Source organism: Dermacentor albipictus, chromosome 8, assembly GCF_038994185.2.
Source record: "Dermacentor albipictus isolate Rhodes 1998 colony chromosome 8, USDA_Dalb.pri_finalv2, whole genome shotgun sequence".
Lineage (NCBI taxonomy): Eukaryota > Metazoa > Arthropoda > Arachnida > Ixodida > Ixodidae > Dermacentor > Dermacentor albipictus.
In genome coordinates, this window is record NC_091828.1 from 39327103 (window position 1) to 39344725 (window position 17623).

General features: G+C 44.1%; 2 protein-coding genes across 2 annotated transcripts; one reads left to right on the forward strand and one right to left on the reverse strand.

The window, feature by feature from the left end:
• The first annotated feature begins 348 nt into the window (after positions 1-348).
• LOC135916299 (putative nuclease HARBI1) lies at positions 349-3519 on the forward strand. The gene is made up of 3 exons (XM_065449630.2): positions 349-1178; positions 1924-2132; positions 2681-3519. The coding sequence occupies exons 1-3, from the start codon at positions 597-599 to the stop codon at positions 3006-3008; spliced, it is 1119 nt and encodes a 372-aa protein (XP_065305702.1). The 5' UTR covers positions 349-596; the 3' UTR covers positions 3009-3519.
• LOC135916309 (uncharacterized) lies at positions 3520-6211 on the reverse strand. Its single transcript, XM_065449640.2, has 3 exons — positions 5944-6211; positions 5687-5878; positions 3520-3911 (listed from the first exon to the last, which is right to left on the reverse strand). Exons 1-3 carry the CDS (start codon positions 6209-6211, stop codon positions 3520-3522), a joined length of 852 nt encoding a protein of 283 aa, XP_065305712.2.
• Between the last annotated feature and the right edge of the window lie 11412 nt (positions 6212-17623).

The window sequence follows — 17623 nt, forward strand, 5'->3', positions numbered from 1 at the left end:
TCAGAGAGAGAGAGAGAGAAGAGAGAGTGTGCGATTGTAAAGAAGAGGCGCTCGTATCAGCCGCACGTTCGGGATGAGTGGCGTTGCTAGGCGTTGCATGACGCCGGCGTGCCAGCGTTGCTGGTGACCATCAGGTTTTGCGCTATAATGTTGAACCTTTTTACGTTTAGTAAACAATACTAGAAGAAAGAGCGTATGCGTCTCTATATTAGCACTTCAATTTAAATATTATGCGACGGCACAACATCTTTTTATTAAATAGTGGTGTTCGCGTAGAGCTTTTAAGATATCTTCTCGGACCCAGGCATGCGGCAACCGTTCCTGACGTGAGGACGGCCCGAGGGAGCTTTCAGAGTACGCTTGCTCCCTCCATCAGTCCTTCGCTGTAAGGAGGCCTCACGTAAGGTTAGGAAGCTGTCGCTACCTTCATGCGTCCTTACGCTGCTCCTGGCCCTGAACGAGCGCTTCACCTCAGTGCTTGACCACGTGACGTATGCTTGCGCGTGCGCGCTATCACTCGCCTGCGGAGTACCGCGAGCGCGCTGGCAAGCGTGGCCGTCAGCGCCTTGAGCTGATTCAACGCAGTCAAAGAAGAAATGGCGTCGTGGCGAGGTGACAGTGCGGCTGACTTCGTGGAATTTGTGAAGCGTGGCTCTGAGTTTGTGTTCGGAGAAGTGTACCGGTATTCACCCGCAGTGAGGTCACTTCGCGACGCGGTAAACCCCATGGAAGTGTACAGTGAAGAAGAGTTCGCCTTCAGGTTCCGCTTCACCAAGGCGTCCATGTTGGCCATCATGTCCGACTTGCAGTTGAAAGACAACACGGACCAAAGGGGAGCGCCGTTTCCACCGTTGCTGAAGCTTCTCATAACGCTTCGTTTTTACGGCACTGGTGCCATTCAGACCGTCGTGGGCGACCTGGTGCATGTTTCCCAGCAGTTTGTGTCCCGTTGTGTGTGGGAAATTACGCAAGCCATATGCGTACGCCTGTTTCCGAAATATGTGCGGCTCCCCACGGCAGCTGAAGCGCAGGGTGTGATGGCCCGATTCTACGAAATTGGCCGGTTTCCCGGTGTCACCGGGTGTATTGACTGTACGCACATCCCCATCGTCAGTCCTGGGGGTGAGAACGCCGAGGTGTTCCGCAACCGCAAGGGATTCTTCTCGATTAACGTGCAGGTAAGCCTACGTATTTGTTTGTATTCTTCTATTACTACTTTATCGTGTGAATTTACTGTCGCATTAGTAGCTGCTAGCTATGTCAGGTGTGCACACCTTTGCATCTTCAGTACAGCGAAGTGCAGTCGTCCGCAGGATTGCCTAACTCGTGCACCGACCCCTCGCACAATGAAGGCGACAATTCCTAAGACAGCAGCTTGTATAGGCACTGTTTGCGCTTGAGTAAAGACGCGTAGCCATACAGATTTTCCTGTCATTAACGCCGTACATGTAATTCAGCGCGTAGCGAAGATGTCACTTTATTTGGCGTGCAGTACACCTAAGTGCTTTGAAAAAATGTGCCGTTGCGTTTCATATAGAACGATGGCTGCATTTTTGTGGCACATATAGCGGCGAACTGTGAAGCGCCACTTTGTGGTGCTAATTGCTATCACTAGTGAAACATAGCGTCTCACAAAATTCGCTGCATTTGCGATCACCATTTTTGTATTTACTGAATATTTTGAAGTGGAACAATTCACATTGAACACGTTAGTGTGCTAAGCAGTGATCCCGCACCTGTATGTAGGTTATGCATCAGAAAGTGCCGCCAAATATGGTGCACTGATGTGAAATTTAGGGAGAATACACATGATGTATCATGTTGGTTGATCAGAAAGGATGCATGCAAGCTACGAATGTTCACGCATGGTTGTTCTTGTCAGACGCGACCATTTTAAATATATGCACACTTATTTGTTGACAGGCTGTTACTGGTCCAGAGCTGCAATTTTTCGACCTTGTAGCAAGTTGGCCTGGATCCGTGCATGACAGCAGAATATTCGCCAACAGCAGAGTCATGGCGCTGTATGAGCAAAGAGCTGTGCCTGGCGTTCTCCTTGGTGACCAGGGATACGCTTGTCTACCATTCCTCATGACACCGCTGAGGGATCCGCGCACTGATCCCGAAAAGAGGTAATGGCACATGCAACTTGGTATTACCAGTTATCATACATGCACTCTTTATGTTTAGTGCCATTGAACATTGCTTAAATCTTGAGTGTTATGTAAGGAAACAGAGAATGCAAGCGTACTATTTCATTTGCAAATGACAGAGATATTTTTACATTGAACACATAACTTACAGAAGCGGAGCAGGCAAACAAACGGGAAGGTAAACCTCTGAAATTTTGTGGCTCCTTATGTACAAGCCTCCACATGCCTTACTCCAGTCTCTCAACGGTATTACTGTCCACACTGGCCATTTACTGTTTGGTTCGTTATCTTGAAGGGCACATAGGCTTCACAGTGTCTAAATGGTAATCCCATAGGGAGCTAGCGAGTACAGTTGAAAGATTTTAAAAATGTATATTACTACCTGCCTGCTAAACAATATAACTAAATTGTTCGCATTCACTGTTCCACAGTGAAGTATGGCTGTAACTGGGCCTGCTCAAAATTCCATCTAAATATATTGCTTGTTGCTTAAGAACTTTTTTTACATTTTATTTTTTCTCCTGCAGGTGCAACTCCAGTCATATACGAACGAGAAACAGCGTGGAACGCGCATTTGGCGTATGGAAGAGGCGCTTCGCTTGCCTGAGGGTAAAGCTGCTGACAAAGACTGACCGGTCTGCAGCCATTATTACAGCTTGTGCAGCACTGCACAACCTTGCCCGTATGTTGCGAGACCCTTGTCCACGTCCTGATGAGGAACACCTCGACGCGAGTCTGCCTGACAGTACTACCCAAGGGGATCCAGACACGCTTCTGGGCACACAAGTACGCAGCTGCTACATCCGTCGGTGCTTTTCCTCTGGGCACAGGAGCGATGAAGTGGACTTGATTTAAACATGCAGCTACTCAGTGTCTATTGTGAGCAGTGTATGTTAGGTGGTTCGAAAAGCTATGTTCCACATACCATTGAGAGTGTTTGCTAGCTGCTGGACAAATGTGTTCAAGTCACCCGCAGACTACCAGTTGAGGCTGGCTGACCTTGCAGTGAGTAAAACGCTGTGTGCAGTGAGCAAAACATTGCTATTTGTAAACATGACATGTTGTAGTTGAAAAACGACATTTCAGGCCTACTGTTTCTTCAGAAAATGACATAATTTATTCAAAGTAAAATACAACAGGTACATGTGCACAATGACTAGTTGTTACCTGTGAAACAAAACAAACAAGAAGAACCTGAGCATTCTTGCCATCAGTTGCGGCATAATGTATTGAAAACCTTAGCTACGTTTGCTTGCCTTTGCACTTCAACAAGTTACTATTACAGATATCCTTTAATCAGAGTCATCCGCCTGCAGCTGTTTTTTCAGGAGCTCCTGCTTCAGTTTTTGCACCTTTTCTTTTTCTTTCAAAATACGAACTTTATTTTATGCAGCACATTTCGTTTTTTCCTTTCATCGTTGTGCTGCTCCTTCAGGTGGCTAATTTTCAGCTCGTGTTCTTCTACAATGCATCTCAGTCGTTCGTTGTGTTCAATTGCTTTGTTTTTTTTCTCGCTTTTGATGGCATCGAGACGAGCCTCAAGTTCAGCCTGAAGTGTCTCCTGCAAGAGACCTAGCCTACCTCCACGGACATGCCGAATACTTGGCTCATCTGCACGTTGACTGTTGTGTGTGTTTGTGTCAAATCCAGGCTCATGTATAGAAGGATTGTCTTCATCACCCATGCATGATGTACAAGAGCTGTGCACCATTGACTGCATTGCTGCTCTGTCACTTGAGCTGAGTTCGAGTGTTCGTTCTGCAAAGAAGTGGTTTCATCCATTTTAACAACTTGCATAAATTGTGAGGAAGTAGATCATGAAATAAAATACAACTGAATTTGTTAAATGCTTTCAGATTCTCTGTCATGGAATTTATCCAGTTACAAATGATAACACGCCTGTACCAGTAGCCCTCTTAACAGTTCCAGGTATACAGGTTTTTTTTTAGCTGCACCAAACTTGTAACCGTTGCCTATGGCAGATTGCACAATATGACCCTTCCTCTAAATTAGTCAATGCAGTGGCCATTCCTTCCAGAAATCAAAGTGCTTAATTTACCAGGTAACATAGTTACACTAATTACCATTTTATTTAATTGCTTTATGCCACACAATTCAGCATATGACACATTTGCACGGCGTATGCACTTGGAATGAATTCTCTGGACTGTGCCACTTTTCAAGATAATTTTCAAGGTGTCAGATGAAATGTGCTCGTATTGCAGGTACTGTTTTAAGAAACCGCTCTTGCATGCATTGAAGCACAGCAGTGTTGACACCAATGCATTTCGACGGACATTTTGAAGATATCTTGGAACTCTTGCTGTACAGAGAATTCGTTCTAAGTGTGTGCGCCATGCGAATTCAGTGGCTATAATTTATACGTTGAAATGCAAAGTAATTGATTAAAAACTAATTAGCATAATTACGTTACTCTTATGATTACCATTTCCATTTCTTGCAGAATTAATGGCCGCTGCATTGAGCAATGTACATCAAAGGTTATAATTGCATTACCTGCCACAGGCAATTTTTTAAGGAAATTTTCTGCACCTAAACAAGCTTGCACAAACAGTGTGTCCCAGCTAACTTTACCTAGAGTTTTAAAATGTGCGAATGCCACATAGCTGGACATAACCAATGTAAGTAATGTTTACCGTCTCTTGGAGATACTCCAATTATTTTATTCAACCTAATTACGTAATTAGTCTGAAATAAGTCATGAAACTTCCCAAATGTTATAATTACATCACAAATGTCAATGAGAAAATTGTAGAGCGATATGAAGTACACCCGATACAGCTTTGTGATGCTCAATACGTGCTACATAGAAGTATTTTTCCGAGTGTGAAGGAAGCCCGCAAATGCATGCGGAATGGTCGCGCGAGTGACCGCTCGAGCCAGTTTGCGTGTACTTGCAGACTTCCTTCACGCTCGGAAGAACACTCCTATGTAGCACGTATTGAGCATCAGAAAGCTGTATCGCAGGTTTTAACATTTAACAAGTTAAATAACATTTCACAAGTTGATAATTAATTAGGGGTAATTATGTCATTACATAGATTGAAAAAACTATCACAGCATCTCCTAGCGACAAGTAACACTACCTTGGTTCTGTCCAGCTACATAGCATTCGCATATTTTTAAACTCTGGCTAAAGTTAGCTGGGACATCCAGCAGGTGACTTGGGTGCATGCAGAACGCGAGCAACATATTTGTATATGAAAGCGATGACACCGATCCCCCAGAATAGAGATGGGTTCGTTTACGAGAAAAGGAAAGGTCGGCCATTCTGCACTGTAAAAAGAAGGAGAGAAGAAAGGGTTTTATGGGGTGACCATGTGGACAGAAAAGAGATGGCAATATATGCAACCACATCATGAAAACGGCTCACGAAAACGGCTAATCAAACTCGTGAGTGGAGATGTGTGCTGCGGAAGAAGCGCTAACGATGCCTGGAGAGCTTTCCACCTCTGGCCACGCTGCCAGTACCAGGTCTTCCGAGAGGGACCTGCTCTCGCAAGTCTACGCACCTTCATCACTGTCGGCCGGTCCACTGTCATGCAACATCCCGTTCAGTATCTCCAAAGCGCTTTGCGTATCTGATGGAGCATCTAGCGGGCGGTCGCTGTCAAAGGGGTTTGGTACTCGCGTGGTCAGGTGTGGCACGACTGCTTCAACCTGTGCAAGCCGATCATCTATAGGCTGTGGTGGCGGGCCGCCTCCTGTAAATATGCAATACGCATTGTATGCAACACGCATTGCCTTTTCACGAAGCAGTGAAACATACCTGTAGCCATGACGTCACGAATTTGTTTCGCTTTCTCGCGCTTCCACCTTTGCTTCAAGTTATCCCACAGCTTCTTGAGCTGTTTGACGTCCCGGGCACGCACAAAGGGCCTGCTGTTATATTCTGCGCACAGTTTTTCCCATGCCTTGGCCTTCGCGGTTAACGACACGGCGTCCGTGCGCTTGTTCTCGATGACGTCCTTATACTTGTTGATGAGGTCCTGCACAAGGTCTTTCTCTTCTTCGGTGAAGTATGTCTTGCCAGGCATGTTGGTTTCAATCGCGCGTTCTGTACGAATAGATTTGATAGGCATTGCACGGCGCATGCGTGCCAGTGTTATTAGAACGCATCAAGTTTTTGCGCTAGAATGGGGTACTTTGTCACTTATAGTAAACAAAAAATATAAGAACGTGTCACCGCATCTTTATATTACCACTTCAATTAAAAAACTTGCGCAACGATACAACTTATTTTTATTCAATAATGGTGTTTGCGTAAAGCTTTTAAGTGATATTCTCCAACTCAGGCGGGCGGCAACCGTTCCTCACGTGAGGACGGGCGAAGGCAGCTTTCAGAGTACGCTTGCTTCCTCCATTGGTCCTTCACTGTAAGGAGGCCTCACGTAAGGTTAGGAAGCGGTCTAAGGAAAGGAGCGTTTCATTGTTTGGGCCTGAAAGCTCCCTTCACCCGTCCTCACGTAAGGAGCGGTTGCCGCCATGCCTGGGTTCGAGATTATCTCTTAAAAGCTTTAGGCGAACACCAGAACACCCCTATTCAATAAAAAAGGTTGTATCGTCGCACAATCTCTAAGTTGATGAGCTAATATACAGAAGCGTGGACGCTATTTTTTAGTTTTGTTTACTAAATCTAAAGAAGCAGTGCATTACAGTGCGAAACTTGATGTGCTCCAGCAACGCTGGCACGCCGGCGTCGTGCAACTCCTAGCAACGCTTCCATGCCGCACGCGTGATTGAAACGAACGTGCCTGGCAAAACGTACCGTTCTCGCGCTTCTCCGAAGGTGGGCGACAGCACGCACGCGCAAGCAAACGTCACGTGGTTAAGCAGTGAGGCGAAGTGCTCGTTCAGGGCCAGGAGAGGCGTAAGGACGCATGAAGGTAGCTTGGCCCAAACAATAAAACGTTCCTTTTAGGGGTGTGCGAATATTGAAATTTTCGATTGCGAATCGAATACGAATAAGACGAAGAACTCTCTTCGAATATCGCATCGAATATCGAATACATGTGTAGTATTAAAAAATTGCAAGAGAGGTAACAATAGCTTTATTACCCTTCTAAAAATAACATTGCATTTTACAAGGTTGCTTCAAATTAAAGAGGTACTCAATTATAGATAACGGACTCAGGTAATGCCCTCAGTCAGGTAAAACGCTTGTTACAGATTGTCGTGAAGGAAAATTAACTGCTCAATATGGCCAGAAAGTAAACGCTCTCTATGCACTGTCACATTTCTACCGGTAGAAATGACTCTTTCACTAGGAACTGAATTGGCAGTGATCGCCAAGTACTTCCGGGCGAGTGCACTTAAAAGCGAGTACCTGAAGCGGCCAATGGACTGCCACCACTCACAAGGATTCATGCCCCTTTCCAGAAGAGGCTTTTGCGCGTAGTCTGTAACTTGCCTCTCAGGGGCAGATGCCAAATGTGTCTTCTCTTTGTTCATCACTAGATCGTCAAAAGCATTCCATACACTCGATGCCACCAGTGGACACGAAGTCGACGCTGGCACGGCGGTGTCCCCATGGTGTTCCACGACGGCTTCCTGGAGCTCCCTTGTCACAAGGTTTTTCAGCCAGATCATCTGACCAGATGCCTGATGAACTGTGGCCATAAAGCGCGGATCATGAAATATGCCTAGGCTGGCCACTTCATCAAATTTCCACTCCGCACAAAGAGCCTTGATACATTTTGAATCAATGTTAGCAAACCCTGAGTTGCCTTTGCAACCTTCAAGGCAATGGGGCATTCCAAAAATAATTGGAATTATAAAGCTTGGTGAAAAAGAAACCGAAACTGATCATGTCTCAAATGCCTGAAGCAGATAGACTGAAACAGAGCATACAGATAATGGCAACTCAGGGTTGCAAAGGCAACCCTGAGTTGCCTTTGCAACCTTCAAGGCAATGGGGCATTCCAAAATAATTGGAATTATAAAGCTTGGTGAAAAAGAAACCGAAACTGATCATGTCTCAAATGCCTGAAGCAGATAGACTGAAACAGAGCATACAGATAATGAGCGGATCATGCGAAGTTCTCAGTTAATAAACATGTTCTTAGGAGAATGCGGAGCAAGCATACAATTGGTTAATTGCTCAATTATTCGCAGTCTATCCGAATATTCGCCGTTTCCACCGTTATTCGGCCGTCCTCGGATATTCGTGAATTTCCGAACATGCATTTCTCGAATCGAATACGCTCCGAATATGGAAAATATTCGATTCCTATTCGAAATTCCGAATATTCGCACACCCCTAGTTCCTTTCCTTCGAGCGCTTCCTAACCTTACGTGAGGCCTCCTTACAGCAAAAAACCGATGGAGGAAGCAAGCGTACTCTGAAAGCTCCCTTCACCCGTCCTCACCTAAGGAGCGGTTGCCGCGTGCCTGGGTTCGAGATTATCTCTACAAATCTTTCCGCGAAGACCATTATTCTATTAAAAAATGTTGTATCGTCGCACAATCTTTAAATTGAATAGCTAATATAGAGAAGCGTGGACGCTTTCTTCTAGTTTCGTTTACTAAAGTTAAAAAAAAGTTGCGCATTACAGTGCAAAATTTGATGTGCTCCAGCAACGCTGGCACGCCGGCGTCTTGCAACGCCTAGCAACGCCTAGCAATGCTTGCATGCAGCACGCGTGACAGAAACGAACATGCCTGGCAAGACGTACCGTGCTCACTCTTCTCCGCAGGTGGGCGACAGTGCGCATGCGCAAGCGAATGCCACGTGGTTAAGCAGTGAGGTGAAGCGCTCGTTCAGGGCCAGGAGCGGCGTAAGGACGCATGAAGGTAGCTTTGGAGCTACCTTATGCTGAGGAAGCACCAAGGAAGCCTTCACCGAGGGCCCCTCAGTAAGGAAGCTTTCAGAGTGACATAAGGTAGCCTCACCCCAATGAAGGCTTCCTTAGTGAGGGAAGGAAGATTTCATTGTTTGGCTTCTTATGCTGAGGAAGTACCAAGGAAGCACCAAGGAAGCCTTCACCGAGGGCGCCTCAGTAAGGAACCTTTCAGAGTGACATAAGGTAGCCTCACTGCAATGAAGGCTTCCTTACTGAGGTAAGGAAGATTTCATTGTCTGGCCCTAATTAAATCGCATCCTCCCGGGACTCCAAGATCGGAATGCTAATTCAACAGAGCACATATGAGATAACCGTCGATGAAAACTTGTGATAATGAACGTAAGCTGCCCCTCATACGAATTTTATTTTTGTGCGCAGCTGCTAGGCGCCTTTCATGTGACTAACGTCGGCGTTGTCCCTCGTAGCCAAGCGAACGAGCATAGTGAAGGAGGAAAGCGAATGCTGATCGCAGCTGGAGATAATGTCGGAGATAACGAAGAGAGCGCGAAGAAGAAAGCGGAGGAGGAGGGTATGGTGAAAGCATGGGAATAAAAGCGTATTGCCGCCAAAGATGGGCTTTCCGGTGAGGATGACTGCGAGATGGCGCCAAAGAAGCGCACGCAGTCTCTGTGGAAACAGAACCCTGCATGAGCAGTGTAGACATTGTCATTCGTTTTTCAAGCAAACAAAAGTGACCTCCTATGAACGAGGGGAGCATTTGATTGGTCTATCCAGACAACCCTGCGGGTGACTGCCCGGTGCTTGCGTCGGTGGTTACGCAAATTTGACGTGAGGAGATTGGAATAAAAACATAATAGAATACTTTCACGTTATTGGGCCCGAGGCTCACAATAAAATGGCGCGATCTAGTTACGCTCCTGCGTTATGCACCTCCGTAGCATATCGCAAGCAACGGAGGTAGAAAGTACAGTTGTTGATTTGAGGCCTATGCACTAATATTTTTATGAATCTGTGCCCTGTTTTAAATGTTTAGATGCCTCTACCGGAGGGTGTTCCCCTACTGGAATCCTCGTTCATCATCATCATCAACAACATTATCGTCATCAGCCTGGTTACGCCCACTGCAGAGCAAAGGGCTCTCCCATACTTCTCCAACTACCCCGGTCACGTACTAATTGTGGCCATGTTCTCCCTGTAAACTTCTTAATCTCTTCCGCCCACCTAACTTTCTGACGCCCCCTGCTGCGCTTCTTTCCATTGGAATCCGGTCCCTAACCCTTAATGACCATCGGTTATCTTCCTTCCTGATTACATGGCATGCCCATTTCTTTTTCTTGATTTCAACTAAGATGTCATTAACTCGCATTGGTTCCCTCACCCAATCTGCTCTTTTCTTATCCATCAACGTTACACCTATCATTCTTCTTTCCATATCTCATTGCGTCGTCCTCAATTCAAGTAGAACCCTTTCCTTAAGCCTCCAGGTTTCTGCCCCGTACGTGAGTACTGGTAAGACAAAGCTGTTATACACTTTTCTCTTGAGGGATAATGGCAACCTGCTGTTCATGATCTGAGAATGTCTGCCAAGCGCACCCCAGCCCATTCTTACTATTCTGATTATTTCTGTCTCATGATACGGATCCACAGTCATTACCTGTCCTAAGTAGATGTATTCCCTTACCATTTCCAGTGCCTCATTACCTATCGTAAACTGCTGATCTCTTCCGAGACTGTTAAACATTAGTTTTCTGCAGATTAATTTTTAGAGCCACCCTACGGTTTTGCCTCTCCAGGTCAGTGAGCATGCATTGCAGTTGGTTCCCTGAGTTACTAAGCACGGCAATATCATCAGCGAATCGCAAGTTACTAAGGTATTCTCCGTTAACACTTATCCCCAATTCTTCCCAATCCAGGTCTCTGAATACCTCTTGTAAACACACTGTGAGTAGCGTTGGAGAGATCGAATCTCCCTCCCGGACGCCTTTCTTTGTTGGCATTTTGTTGCTTTCTTTATGGGGGATTACGGTGGCTGTGGAGCCACTATAGATATGATTCAGTAATTTTACACACGGCTCGTCTACACCCTGATTCCGTAATGCCTCCAACACTGCTGCGGTTTCGACTGAATCAAACGCTTTCTCGTAATCAATGAAAGCTATATATAAGGGTTGGTTATATTCCGCTCATTTCTCTATCATCTGCTTGATAGTGTGAATATGGTATATTTTTGAGTAGCCTTTACGGAATCCTACCTGGTTTTTTGTTTGACTGAAGTCTAAGGTGTTCTTGATTCTATTTGCAGTTACCTTAGTAAATACTTTGTAGGGAACGGACAGTGAGCTGATGGGTCTATAGTGTTTCAAGTCTTTGGCGTCCCCTTTCTTATGGATTAGTATTATTTTAGCGTTCTTGCAAGATTCCGGTACGCTCGAAGTCATGAGGCATTGCGTATATAGGGTGGTCAGTTTTTCTAGAACAATCTGCCCACCATCCTTCAACAAATGTGCTGTTACCTGATCCTTCCCAGCTGCCTTGCCCCTTTGCATAGCTCCCAAGGCTTTCTTTACTTCTTCCGGCGTTACTTGTGAGATTTCAAAATTCTCTAGATTATTCTCTCTTCCATTATCGTCGTGCGTGCCACTGGCACTGTATAAATGTCTATAGAATTCCTGAGCCACTTCAACGATCTAATCTATATTAGTAAAGATATTGCCGGCATTGTCTCGTAACGCATACATCCCATTCTTGCCTAATCCTAGTTTCGTCTTCACTGCTTGTAGGCTTCCTCCGTTCATGAAAGCATGTTCAATTCTATCCATAATATACTTCCTTATGTCAGCTGTCTTACGCTTGTTGATTAACATGGATAGTTCTGCCAGTTCAACTCTAGCTGTAGGGCTAGAGGCTTTCATACATTGGCGTTTCGTGATCAGATCTTTCGTCTCCTGCGATAGCTTACTCGCATCCTGTCTAACGGAGTTACCACGGAGTTCTATCGCACATTTCATAATGACGCCCATAAGATTGTCTTTCATATCTTGAACACTTGGGTCCGCTTCCTGAGTTAAGGCTGTTGTTAAGCTACCTGCTCTGTAGCTTGATCCAGAAATCCTCTACTTTCTCTCTTACTGCTAACTCAGTGATCGGCTGCTTATGTACCAGTTTCTTGCATTCCCTCCTCAAGTCTAGGCTAATTCGAGTTCTTACAATGCTATGGTCACTGCAGCGCACCTTGACAAGCACGTCCACATCTTATATGATGCCAGGGTTAGCGCAGAGTATAAAGTCTATTTCATTTCTAGTCTCGCCGGTCGGGCTCCTCCACGTATGCTTTGGGCTATCCCGCTTGCGGAAGAAGGTATTCATTATGCGCATATGATCTTTTTCTGCAAACTCTATTAATAACTCTCCCATGCTATTCCTAGAGCTTAAGCCATATTCCCCCACTGACTTGTCTCCAGCCTGCTTCTTGCCTACCCTGGCATTGAAGTCGCCCATCAGTGTAGTGTATTGTGCTTTTTTACCCATCTCCGATTCCATATATATACACTACACTATACACTACACTGATGGGCTGATGAGTACACTGACTACACTGATGAGTAGGCACCGAGATGTTCTATATATATATATATATATATATATATATATATATATATATATATATATATATATATATATATATATATATATATATGTATATATATATATATATATATAAATATATATATAACATCTCGGCGCCTACTAGCTCCTCTCTCTGGCACATAGTTTTAGACTGTTCTGTCTTCGACATAGGCCCACAAAAACAGCGGTGTGAGATGCATTCTCAGACAAAGGCTCGACTCGCTAAAGAGTGCTTTGCATTATTAAGCCAAGGAATGGTTACATTCTTATTTGTGTGTTGTGACAGCAACGACATTGGTTTACTAAATATATTGCACAGTTGTTCAGTATCTCATAACATGCCAAACACTAATAACTTTAGAGTTTGGTCAAGAAAATGTATATTACCAAGAAATTTCCAAGCAAACTTCACTTTTTCAATTAGCAAAACTATGAAGACTCTTGCATGACGTTAATAAGATAATAATATGTACGGCAATGTTAGGCATGATATAATTTCTGGCTCCTTGTGCGTGACATTTTTTATTCGAGCCCAAATATCCTTATTGCCTCTTTCAAGTATAAACAATGTCTGTTTTATGTGCGAATAATTTGCTTCTCTCCATCAGCGTAAACATTGGTGACTGACAATCAGAATAAGGAAAGTAGCCTGGAATAGGACCATGCAGTAGCATTTACCGTTTGGTATGCTGACATTCATAGCCGATTTGACGTTCCTTTTGAGTTGTTTTATGTATATTTTTCCATGCGCTACGGCCTTTACACTGCAAATAAAGATTGTCAACTGGGTAAGGAGAGCCTCATGAGATCAGATACACAAAAAATAGGATAAATACATTTTAATAATACCGTAAGGCAGGAAATACACTAAATATACAGCAAATTTAATAGTACAGTTGATCGTACATGTCAGAGAAATAATGCACGACACAATGAATACATGGGCAAAATTTCTACCTAATCCGGGTACTGTTGACAAATGCTTTTTCGTCCGAGAGGTTTGTTTTGTGTGGGTGTGCGTGCGTGTGCGTGCCTGTGCGTGCGTGTGTGTCTATGTGTTTTCCTTTTTATGTGCTTCTGCAGTAGTATGCGCGTCGGATCAGAAGTTGCAATAAGGTATCTACGACGTGTAGTTCGATTTACGCTACATTTTTTATAGCTGTAAAATATAGGGTAAATCTAGAACTGTACCACAGGTGTCAAACTTGCAAATTCTGCTGAGAATCCTAGATCGGCCTGTGCGAACATTTGCACTTTGAAAGCAGAAAGCATGATAATGTAATAATTTTAGTGCCTTTATTTATGGCGTTTGCCCGGTCAAAACATCGCCACCCATATATTTTAAGATGTATCACTTTTCTGACGATTCAGTCAAATAATTAGTGCGCTTTGCTAGTAAATAATTCGCGCGCAATCATCCTTCCTATATATCCTGCCATATGGCTTGTTTCAATGGACTATTTAAGTAAATGTATAAAGAGTACTTGTCAAATCTTTCTGCATTTCGTTGGAATCTAATCACTGTGGCATATTTAAACAACTGTATCGAAAACCTAAATGATAGTCGGTATATGCACGGCGGCATGGCAATGTGCGTATGAACGAAAACCATATTTTGTGCTTCGTTATTAAAATCCGTATTTCCAATTTTCATTGGCTATCACAGAACCGTAAAGCTAAGCCTCTACTGTAGTTCATGCGTGACCTCTACGCGTGGGAGGGTTAAATTGACTTCCACCCGCCCTGTCAGTCGAAGCCGCAAAGCAAACCCCTGCATGTTTCTCTAAATGAATGTTTCACAGTTGAATAAACATCAGTCGTTGTCTGGAATTTAAATACAGGACCAACGCCTTTCCGGGGCGGTTGCTCTATCACCCTAAACAAACGAGGAGGCTACCAGATCTCAGCGACTCGAAACACTGGGACACAGAGCCGAAACACCCTTGCTGCCCGTTACTGGGTGAAGTAGGCACTACGCCGCCTTGTCGGGTGTGGCGGCGCACCCGCTGCAGCCTCCTAGTTTCGGTATAACGCAGTCAGATAGCCGAAATTCATCTCGCCACAGTTATGCAAGCAACAGCGTCTTCTAGATCCGAAGCCTAATACGGCTAGAATGGCAGAGCTGGCTTTAACTTTCCGAATACGGAGAGTCCGCGTAAATAAGTATAAAAGGTAACCACATTTTTTTTTATTAGTCACTAATTATCTCGCAACACCCATCGCGCAATGGACGCCACCTCTAACGTCACGTAGTGGACGGAGTCATTCTGTTATTAGAAAACAGATACATTTGAATGTTCTGCTGATTTCTATTTACTTCCGTAAATATTTAGGTATGAATTGTGTAGGAAGGACAGCATGGACCCGCAAACCTAGCTATCAGGCTTCCTGTCCTGGCCAGCAGCGTCCGGCCTCGATTCACGCTACTGCTTCCGTGTCACTCGTCCTCCTCTGCTTCTACTTCTTGCTGCTATGTAGCCGATCACGACGGTGATAACTTGGAGGAATCACAGTCCTAATTTGGAGGAATTATAAAAATTTACTCCGCGATGAAACTTGTCTAAAGAAAGTTTTTTTACAAAGTTATTATTTCCTAGAACAACAGCTTTCAGTAACACTTTAAGTAGTGATACCTCTTTAGGTAACTTTTTGAAGAAGGCTCCCGTACCGTTGTATTCATAACTACCTCAAAGATGAATTGTTGGTACTTTCGTCAAAGGATCTGTCATCTGTTTCTCCTGTTCGGCTCGCATTTTTGTTTCTTTGCTATGTTGCATATAATGTTATCTTTAAATTATGCTAAGTTGGTCAAGTGAGTAGCTATTTGTAATTAATTTTAGTTGATTTCTCTCAGATATAGGTGGGTAACATTTCATACTGGTTGTGTGAATTAAATGTCAATCATATGCAAAACGCAAATTCGGGCTAGTTTGTTTGGCCCAAGTGCACGCAAATTACAGCACAAGAAAGATATGGAACCACAGCAACTAGACACAAAGAGTTGAGTGTCATGTATATGAGGCGCTATAATTTAGCTCCATTCAGTGATACATGCGTAATGTCTCAAATATAGTTTTTGAGAGCCATTTTTGTCGGGAATTCATTCCTTACGTTTTATTTGTAATAAATCAACGAGATCTTACATTCCTCCTCCAGATTTGTCGCACTTATAATAAACGTAGTCTTTTCCTGTCAATATTATTTTTTCATTAAAGGGACACTAAAGTGAAAAGTGATTTCTTCTGCATCAGTAAATCACCGTTCTACAACACCAAAAACACAACTCATACAACGATAAGACGTTTGGTAAGCCAGAAAAAGCGCAAGAACGAAATGCGGGTGGCGACGCCTACTTGAGTTCCCGCACCTGGGGGCTGTGACGTCTTGGATTTTGATGGCATCTTCTAGGGCCTACTAATTATATATAACGGTACAGTTTGACTACATTGTGTTCTAAAGGAACCAAATATTAAACATGCCAAGTTTCGGGAACCTTTATTCAGCCAACGCGGCCCAAATGCGAAAACAAACTTTGGAATCCCTGACGTCACGCTGACGTACCGGCGCTGGCGTTTCGGCGCGAAATTCAAATACTGATACTTAGACCTTCATTTTCTCATCTAATATTCAAACTATTTGCTTGAAATGACTGCCTGCAGGTTTCTCAAACAATGCTTTATTAGTCTAAACTGTTTTATTGTTTCCCTTTAGTGTCCCTTTAAAGATGCATTTCAAGCCCTCCCCTAAAAAACTTCGCTGGTGCACCCAAAGGTTTCCACCCGTCTTTAGTTTCTGTAAAGAAAAAGACATATCGCATAACTACGAGCAATCGATTCAAACAAAGAATGACAAAGACAAAAGCAAATTTCACTGGCTCAAGTATTCCTGTTGCCCATTTTCGGCACTTTCTACTAATGCAATTTGACATCTTTGTTTAACTGATTATCTCTGCGTAGTGACATGTCATTTTCCTAACAAGGAGAAATCGAAATTAGGAAAAATTAAAAACGCTCAACACTTAAAAGTTCATGCATGTGACCGGAGCCGCGAACGTACATTTAACGTTTGCGCCAGTCTATCAAATCAAGCTGACCTATAGAGAGCATGGAGTTCGGAAAATGCATTTTCACCCGCTATTTGTGAGCGTAACAGACGACTCATAAACTCATCGTCCAAAGTTGCATTTATTTAGGCTAATAGGCTTCTCGAAACTTCCGTTCCATAGCCATCTTTTCTTTTCCGGTTACCTACACCTGAGTAAAATGTCTAGTATGCGCCATCCGGGCCGGTATATAGGGACCTGCCCACTCGGAGCAATAACAGGGACTTTTTCTAGAGGACTGTCCTTGAAGGCCTATCAAAAAATATGAAACATTCCGTAGCCCTACATCTTGGGGGAAGTGAAGTATGACTCTGTAATAACCGTTACTTGGAATACATGTCACGAAGTGAGCACGCTTGCCTCTGCGGAGGCCAGACCTTCTCAGCATGTGTTCACGCATACGTCCCATGCCTGTGCAAGCCTACAGCAGGTGCTACACATAACTGTCTTGTGGAGGGACCATATAATAGAGCAGGTGGGCTCATCCTTGATAAAGCCCTTCCACTTGCATCTGACAGCACGCGTAAGGGATATTACAGCCGTGATCCTCCTTGAGAAAACATTATCCGACCTAGTGAGGCTGCGAGGCGGGCGCAGATACAGATGAGGGAAAAGCAGGTGTGTCGCGGTGGATAATATTTTTCTGGACTAGGCTAATGCAAAATGAGTCCACTACAAGACGTATCAGCGGATGTGTATTTTCTATATATGTTGCATGTGCTCGGTTGTCTGCTGTGACATTAAATGCGCCAGAGCAGTTTCCTCGTCTGTAAGACCTCTGCACATGCTAAAGGTAGCCTAGTACGGGGCTTTATGGGTCTAGTTGGTGCATATGGACTGGTGCGGTCAGCACATTAAGGTTTTAAATATATTGCTCCAGTGCAAGCTATCGCAGCTTCTTACGAGGAAAGGTAAAG